The sequence below is a fragment of the Branchiostoma belcheri genome, unplaced genomic scaffold, assembly GCF_001625305.1.
Source record: "Branchiostoma belcheri isolate BF01 breed outbred unplaced genomic scaffold, Haploidv18h27 scaffold28, whole genome shotgun sequence".
In the NCBI taxonomy this organism is placed as follows: domain Eukaryota; kingdom Metazoa; phylum Chordata; class Leptocardii; order Amphioxiformes; family Branchiostomatidae; genus Branchiostoma; species Branchiostoma belcheri.
This window is the reverse complement of record NW_017803887.1, coordinates 2,778,111-2,787,100: the sequence shown is the minus strand read 5'-3', so window position 1 is coordinate 2,787,100 and position 8,990 is coordinate 2,778,111. Positions and strand designations below refer to the sequence as shown.

General features: G+C 39.5%; 1 protein-coding gene across 1 annotated transcript in view; it reads right to left on the bottom strand.

Annotated features, from left to right (window-relative positions):
• Positions 1-8,990, bottom strand: part of LOC109472603 (ATP-binding cassette sub-family A member 3-like) — a 35,890-nt gene that overhangs the window by 2,466 nt on the left and 24,434 nt on the right. The window contains exons 19-27 of the mRNA XM_019772399.1: positions 8,704-8,960; positions 7,900-8,049; positions 6,789-6,965; positions 5,776-5,923; positions 4,769-4,919; positions 3,635-3,835; positions 2,690-2,877; positions 1,645-1,815; positions 296-495 (exon numbers count right to left, since the gene is read on the bottom strand). Of these exons, the coding sequence (XP_019627958.1) occupies positions 296-495; positions 1,645-1,815; positions 2,690-2,877; positions 3,635-3,835; positions 4,769-4,919; positions 5,776-5,923; positions 6,789-6,965; positions 7,900-8,049; positions 8,704-8,960 (1,643 nt within the window). The remainder of the gene's footprint in view (positions 1-295; positions 496-1,644; positions 1,816-2,689; positions 2,878-3,634; positions 3,836-4,768; positions 4,920-5,775; positions 5,924-6,788; positions 6,966-7,899; positions 8,050-8,703; positions 8,961-8,990) is intronic.

The following is an 8,990-nucleotide window of genomic DNA, read 5'->3' as shown; positions in this document are numbered from 1 at the left end:
AGGAATTTCCTCAACTGTTGGGGGAAAAATATGAGCATTTTTTAGTTGATTCAGAACCAGAATCTTTTTTTTTTTTTTTTTTGCAAATCAGAAAAAAATGAAGAGGCGAATATCCGAGAACCAACAAATTAAATTGGTGTGGCCTAATAGCAAATTGAATACTAGTAATACTCTCACTTTGCTCAGAGCAATTCAGATGGTCACCAAAACATTGGCTGAATAAAACACTAAGTCTTGGCTGTGTAAAAAGAGTCTCTGCTTTCAAACAAAAAAAGCTGCACTGTAAAATCCCTACCTGGGAAGTTCTCTTCTATGAAGTCTTTAAGAGGCAGGATGTTCTGTCTCTCTTCCTCAGGTGTGTTACAGGCCACCTTGGCGATGAGCATGTACCCCTCCCCGAACCTGGACTTCAGGTGCTGGGTGCTGCCCAGGCACTTGAACTGACCGTTCACCATGATGGCCAGACAGGTGCAGAGGGCTTCACACTCCTCCATACTGCAAGGACAGTAGTGGTGTACAGAGTCAGTCTCTTCATGAAATGTAAAATTCATGATCTCAATTAATTCTTAATGCCTGCATGCTACTGGCCAGGCACTTGAATTGACCATTCACCATGATGGCCAGACAGGTGCAGAGGGCTTCACACTCCTCCATACTGCAAGGACAGTAGTGGTGTACAGAGAGTCAGTCTCTTCATGAAATGTAAAATTCATAATCTTAATGCCTGCCTGTGACTGGCCTCTACAAATGTTCACATTTTAATACAGGTATTGAAACTATCTATATAGTAAACATGATGCACAAAGATCACCTGATAGAAATGTTGCAATTCTACTGCAATTGACAGTTTATAATATATCATTTTGTAACAGATAAGCCTGGGAGTTTGGTTATCTTAAATTTTGCATCTAACTATATTGAAAGAGGTTTAGCATTTAACCTCCTTGATATTAATTATTATAAACGAAGACCAAATCAGTTCCATATCTTGTGGAAAGCTGTGCTTACTCAAGTACCAGGTACATATATAGGGTCAAGTGGCTTACAAGGAGTTGGACTTAACACATAGTTACAGACAAGATAGTTGCAACAGTTTTAGGGTACAACAGAACAAGATAGATACTTAGTCAGAACTAACCAGCTGTTAAGTCTACAAGGCTGTTAATATACCATTGCCAAAATGGTTGACTATACTTGGCCAGTAAATATTTTAAGTTACAATCATAATTATTTCACAACCTTATTTTATCGCTACTTCCAAGGCAAATGCTCCGCGGAACTTCATTCACTAGTGCCCCCCACTTCGAACATTCTCAGCAAGGACACATCTTGCCACTTCCACCAAAGCAAATCACCCTTTCTTCCTCCATTCACCACCTCTTAGGAGGAAGTTCCATGCTGAAAGCTTCTTTCCAAGAACAGCATCACTTTGGAATACATGTAAGCTACCTCGTGATCGCTTCCCCTATGAGTATAACCTTAAACTCTTCAAGTCTAAGGTCAACAAACATCTGTCCTCACTGGCTGTTCTGTAACCCAAAACATTTTAAGTGGCTCCCATGAGCCTTGTTTTGTGGTGACCTATGAAGTAAATAAAAAAAAAAAACAACTAAAAAAAAAAAACCTCTTGATTTATGGACCCACCTGTGAGAGGTGATGACGATACACCTGCCGGCCTGGCGCACCTGGCACAGGGAGTCCCACAGCATCCTCCTGGCCACAGGGTCCATACCTGTCGTGGGCTCATCCAGAAACACGATGGGAGGGTCACCCACCAGCGCGATGGCAGTACTCAACTTCCTCTTGTTACCACCACTGGAACATGGCAAGAATCATATTTTAGTAACTTCACATGTTGGTAATCAGTGTATTATGTAAAAGTACATTGTACTATAATCTACTAATCCACCATAAGGCAGTAGTCATGTTGGTGAAGGTAAGACATCCAGATAATAAGATACGCCAAAAAACAGTTACCAGTACTCAAGCAGCTCAATATGATTTTGGAAATGTTAACTAAAGATGTTTCCGGTAGCATCCACTACCTTTCGTCAGTGACACCGGAAAGTTGAAAGTTGTAAAAAAAGCACGTTTATAAGCACAAACTACTGATTGATATGCAAAAAAATGAAGACAATTTTTTTTAAGTCCAAATTTAAAGGAAACAAGAGTTGAGACAAGTCAAGACAAGGATGATGCAAATTAGTCGATTAGCTCCTGTTGTTTTGATGTAGTGATGTTAACTTTAAAAATTCTTTCATCACAGAAAAGTCCTGGTCTGCCTACTGTATTCTGAAGGTTTCTTTCCTATAGTATCAGCTAACCCATTTGGCCCATAGCTAATGCAACTTAAATGTTTGGGTAATCAGATCTGCTGTTCCAAAGACTTCCCATTCAACTGAAAGTCTATCTGACATTAGAGCATCATATCATATTGTGACTGAAACACTAGGAGCAAGAAACAGGAAAACCCCTAACTCCCAGGATACAAGGATTCAAATCCATGCAGTGTCCGGGTAGCCAGTTTATGACCCCAGTGCCCTAACCCTTAGGCCAAAAGGTCCAGGGCACTTTGGACTGGGTCACTTAGTGGTGCTTGAGCCCCACTGTTACATGTACATGACACTGTGAGGATTGATAATCATTGTAAAATAAACCAGCTACATTTGTACATGTACATGTAAATCACCTGTAAGCCTTGGTAAGCTTGTCGGCATGTTCCTCTATCATCAGTGCCTGTAGAAGGTCGTCCACCACAGGTTTGATGTTCTTCTCAGGCACACCCCTGAGCCGGGCAAACATGTACAGGGTCTCCCTGCCTGTCATCTGGTCAATCAGAGCATCAAACTGGGGGCAGTACCCTATCAGCTGCTGCACCTGTATGTGGATAGCATTGTTGTTACACACAGTAAAAAATTGTTCACAATTTTCCTTCAGATTACCTAGTACTTAATTTGGCCCCTAGGTGTTTCAGAAGCAGTGTGCATTATCTAATAAATAAACAAGCTACCATCATATAAAGTACAACAGATTTCAAGAGTCTCGATGCTAGAGACAGATTTGAATATATCTAATCTATACATTGTAAATGATTCCCACAATGCAAAAATAGGTAAATACTGAAACTCGTGATTAGCCCCTCTCGTGCTAGCCCTTGCTGTTTGAGTAATAAGGATATGTTACAGTAACGTTTTATTTTACATTAGGTTTTATGCAACACATTTATTTTATTGTCTGCTATTTTATTGACTGTTATTTTTTTTTTCTTTGTTTGTACTTTACCATACATTGTACCAATGTCAAAAATGTTGAAACATCATGTGATGACCCTTCAGAGCTGAAGAAAGATGCCTTTTGAAATGTTCTCATGCAGAAATTTTTAAATGTGACTTTCAGGTTAATCCTTCATTTTCAACTGAAACATCTTGTTTGAATGCATATGGGATGAGATTATTCTTTTTTTTTTCAAATTGAAACATCTTTGAATGAAAACTCATCTGTGTTGGTAGAGACCATAGTTTGAGCTTGGTTACAACACATGTAGCTTATGGTGAGTTCCTTTATTGTGTTGGAACTAAGCTCAAACTTTATAACTAATGAAACATCTTGTTTGGAAATGGGAAGTCAGTCTTACCCTTTTGATGTCGTCCTTGATGTTATGACCTGCCACGTATGCGGTTCCTGACGTGATGGTCTCGTCGCCTGTCAGCATCTTGAACGTGGTGGTCTTCCCCGCCCCGTTGATTCCCAGCAGCCCGAAGGTCTCTCCGAGCGGGATTCCCAGAGACGACCCTTCTACTGCAACTAGTGGCTCTGAGCTGTACTCATTGTAAATCTGGAAAGTATATGGCCAATATACATGCATGTAAATAACACAGTCATGTACAGTGTGTACATATGTACAATGTACTCAGATTTTGTCACATACTTAACACATGTAACATGTTTCATGGAGACAACATCTAACAAGTGGGACGTCCTTATACTACACTTTTGTCTATGTCAGAGAGAGACACTGGTCTCGCAGGGTCTGCATTAGTGTCCGCTATGAGAGATAGGACATACTGGAGTAACTTTATCAAGTGTACCTCACCGGATTAGATAATCCGGAGGCATGATGATGATGATGAAACATGTTATACAGTTACATTTGTGAAGATTAGTCATCCAGGGTTAAATCAATAAAACAGTGTTTTAAAATTTTCCACTGGATCTAAGAATTTAATTGTCAGACATTTCAAGTGTCATTCTGACACTCTTCATCTGACTGAAATGTTAACATTGGATTTATGGAATGAGAAACAAAAAGGTTCTAAATTAACAAAACAAACAATAGAATTTGTGACATCAAGTGTGGCATCAACACCTTTGACCCAGTGTTGATGTGACACTTCAGAGAAGCCATGTGACAAGCCTCACTGGGTCAGTCTACTGAGGAAGACTGTCCAGAGTGACTGGTCAAAAGCCCTAGGTGAGAACAATCCCTTGTGTTGGCTAAAAAGTTGTAACTTAAAACAAATACTAGAAGGTTACATTTGCAAAGCAAATGCATAATCTTTCCCTTCGCGTATGGTCTGCTCTGTTAATTCTTACTCAAACACAATTTCATATAAAAAAAAATATGGTTAGACAGGAGTCTAAATCCATAAAATTGCAACAATGATGTAACCCAACACTAGTTACCATGGTCACAGACATCTGGTTCAGGTCATTGACCTTATTGGTTTGGAGAAGAAGAGGAAACAGAGCAAAAACAATGAATGCTAACCTTCCTGAGTTCCTTCAGAATGAGGGCATCTGTTGAGAAGAGTTGTTTGAGGGGGGTGCTGTTGATGCGTTTGCGTTCCCTTGCAACATCCTCATCATCCTGGATACTGTACTGTCCATCTGAATTGATGACAGTTGGCTTTCTCTTAGGCCTGGTACCACAAAAAAATCATGCAGTGAGCTGTATACTTCAAAGATTTGGAAAAATGTCACAGCAGGGGGATAAAAAAATTTCACCTAAAGCATTAATACCTTATCTGTAACCAGTGCTCTAGCCAGCTTGAATTTTTTTTGCATCATATCAATTTTGTTTGATGTATTACACCAACTATATAATGACAAAGCCTGGAAGAAGGATAGTGAGTTAAAGGGGCATTCCCCCAGCAAAATCTCTGAAATGCTATTTCCCACATTTTGAGGGGTAAATAATTGCTGGTAGACTAAGCTTAGCTTCATGACATCTCTTTCAATATCTTTACACGGCGATTATTGTAACTTTTTGTCCATTGTAAGCGACAAAATTCTGTCAGATAACAGAAAGACGGATGCTGGCTAGAACACTGACAGCAACAATGGCTTCCAGAAATTGTAGCCTGAAAAAAATTATGTAAAAATGTAAATTAAGATGGGCTTTATGACTTAAATAAATGGTCAGAGCAATTGATTTTCAAACTTTGCCGGTGGTTGCTTAACCTAGAATCTACTAGTTATGTCTCTTAATTTTAAAATTAGAAAGTATTATTTCCAAATGACGTACATGTTGGGAATTGGAGGAAGCTTATGAGGAGCTCTCTTTGACATGGAATTTACTAATAGGTAATTGGGGTCCAGCATTGATAATTATCATTACTATCTACTGGTTTAAATTATCAGTTTTTTGGTTATTAACATGTGACATTGTGTTAATTACTTTGTCTTTTGTGCCATGCTTGTCCTTTATACTGTCTTTTTTTGTGGAAAACAATAAAAAATGAATTTGAAAAAAAAAACATGGTCAGATCTCCCTACCTAATGAAGTACCAGAACTGCCTGAGTAGGTTGGACTCCACCAGGAACAGGACACCAAAGAAGAAGACCCCCTCCCATGCCATAAACACCAGGAAACGTCCAATGCCGTTCCTCTCCCACTGGAGGTAGTTGGTGGTCCAGGTTACATCTGTCAAGACAAAGAATAACATAATTCAAACGTAAATCATAGTCAAAGTCTTCAAAGAATAACTGTTGCAAATCTCCAAGCAGATCCCTCTCGGTGGCAAAAAGACAGTATCAAATTGGCCAGGCAGTATCCATTAGCCAGAGAAGCTCCGCGGCCACCGACTTTGTCTTAAACATCATGTCTAAAACATCTCAGCAACATGCCACATATTGTTAAAGTTACTTTAGGCCACACCTATTTGATTTGTTGGTTCTTGGATTTTTTTAAAATATGGTTAACTGGAAAAAACCTTAGATGAAAGCAAAGTCTGAGGACCTGGTTGATGCCTTGGTGGACTACAATGTAAGTGTTATGTAGTAAATACAGGCTTATTGACAGAAGTTTTCTTCCTAGCCCTGTCATTTTATGTCATGTCTGCTTGCTATCTTTTGAACTATAAATGTCTGAGAACCAACAAAATAAATTGGTGTGGCCTTACTGATTGATTATCATACTTTTAACAGTGGTAGTACTTTTAAAGTACAACCACAAAGGAGTATTCGGTCTAATGTGGAACAATTTGAAAGGAAAGTGACTATTTATTTAAAAAAATAGATGCAAAGCCTGGATAGTGTTCTCCCATGAAAATTTTGAAGTTTTGACGGCTAAAATGCTACTTAAAGTATTTCCTACATTCTGAGGATCAAATTTTGCTGGTAGACTTATTAGAAGTATTTTAATGACATCTGTTTCCATATCTTTAGATGCTGATTTTTGTCCGTTAAGGATGACAAATTGGGCAATTTTTTTGTCCATACTGTGTAGGATGTCAACAGATGAACCTGCAATAGAATCACTCATAAATAAGCTACATGTATGTACTTACTGAAGTCTTTGCAGATGGCCTCGGTAATGGGATCTTGAGTGCACAGAGACACAATCTGGTAGTTCGTCCCAAAGTCTGAGAAGGCCTGGCCCAGGCAGTAGTTGGGTAGCACAGAGAAACCCCAGGACAGGCCTTTGGAGATATCTTCTAAGTCCAGACCAGGAATTGCAAGGATTCCTGCATAAAATAAGACAAGTGTCTTAGCTAATGATACTACCTTAAGTTATGATCATTAATTTTCCTTCATCGCGAGCTATATCAGTTTCAAACTTTTCTACAGAATCTGATGATTACTGTAAGCAGTTGCCTTGTACAAAGTTATTACACTCAAATGCTGGCCATACCATTCTTTTTGTATCAGTGACACATGCCCGTAGCCAGGGAGAGGCCCCACCACAAGGCTCAAAGGTCCACTTTTTATCTAAAGGTCGAAGATTTTTCTTTAAAAGGTGCACTGACTTGTATCACCAGTGGGGTTGGAATCGTAGAAACACTGCTCACTTTGTCACTGATTAAAAAATTATCACTGATTTTTCCTTTGAAATCCTCTCAAAAATGCAGGAAATGCCATTTCAGGAGGTTCAATTTTCAAAATTTTCCAGGTGAGCATACCCCAGGACCACCCTAGGAAACTCTCGCACAGTGCTCGCTGGTCCCTCAGACAGTGGGATAACCCCCCCCCCCAGCAAAATCCTGACTATGGGCATTTATCACGTTAGTTTGACCAACTTTGCAACTTTTTCAACGACTTATACAGTGTATTTAGCCCATTTTGAATGCACTAAAGATCATTGCCATTCAATAATAACTCCACCCATCAAATCAATGGTTCCACACTAGTGCTATGTACCTAAACCAACATTCAGGTAAGGACCTAAACCCAGGGCATATACAAAGTACGGAAGGGACTTCAAATTCTCAGTGAACATTTCTCAATGGAAAATGGGGCATCTTTACTGCAAAATTTGTACCAAGCACTGCACTACCACTGTTTGGAAGCAAGGTATGTTGTTTGGTTTTTTTTTACTTGAACCTAAACATTTTTACAAGTCTGGAACTACATGTAGTTCCAGCGAACTGGTACACAGCACTATTCCACACTGTTACTCACCCACAGCCAGCATGGTTGCCACTCCAGCAATGATGTTGAACATGGTGATTCGTACAAACCCAGTGGATGGCACAGTGAAGAGGAAGGATGCCAGGTACATCATGGGTATCATAGACCAGCCATACAGGAAAAACAGCAGCAAAATCATGGCTGAAACAATGACAGGGGAAAACATGTCATTGATTAGATGTCTAACATCTCTTAGCTAGACATAGAAAATGTGGCAAAATTACAGTACTATGCAACTTTGCAAATAACATTCTTAGATGTGTTTTTATGCATTAACGTAATATAATATACAGTCGTTTAATGCTTGCATCACTGGGGAAAATTTTCGATGGCCAGGTGGTTTGAAGAGGTGGTCACCGTGGCAGGTTTGACTGTATATTATATGTATGACTGTGACATCATCAAACAGTTCTAGTGCCATATAAATGTCATGGATAAATGTCAGAGCCTCCTCAACAGTTTTAAAACTGAAAAATAAAATTGAACAATCAACAAAAGAAAAAATATTCTAAGGTACATTTCTTGTATGTCGGTGAAGGTTAGACATCCAGGTAATACGCCAAAAAAACAGTTTCTCAAGCAACTGAATATGATTTTGGAAACGGTCAGAAATTTCAGGTAGCATCCACTAGCTTTTGTCAGTGACACTAAGAGACCTGCAGGTTTATAAGTGAGAACTATTTAATATTTATATGCAGGGGAAGGCAAATTTTTTGGAAGTCCAAAGGGAAACAAAAGTTAAGAAAGTCAAGTCTTAGACAAGGAACATTTCTTGTACCATAAAGCCTTACTCACCTACTCTCCCATCCTCCACATACGCCTTCACATCAAATCCCCACAACAGTACCAGGATCAGCAGACAGGGTACCATGAAGTTCATAATGTCCCAGGCAAAGGTGGAGAACCAGAAGGTCAGGCTGTGGACACCGCTCACAAACTGGATGTGCTTGGCCTTGGTGGCACGCTCGCGCACGATGAACAGGACAAAGCTGGCAGCCAGCGAGGACATACCAAACACCATGTTGAAGGCAATGGCAAAGGCTGTGATCCCTCTGGAAGAGAAAAATTGTTAAATTAGTCAT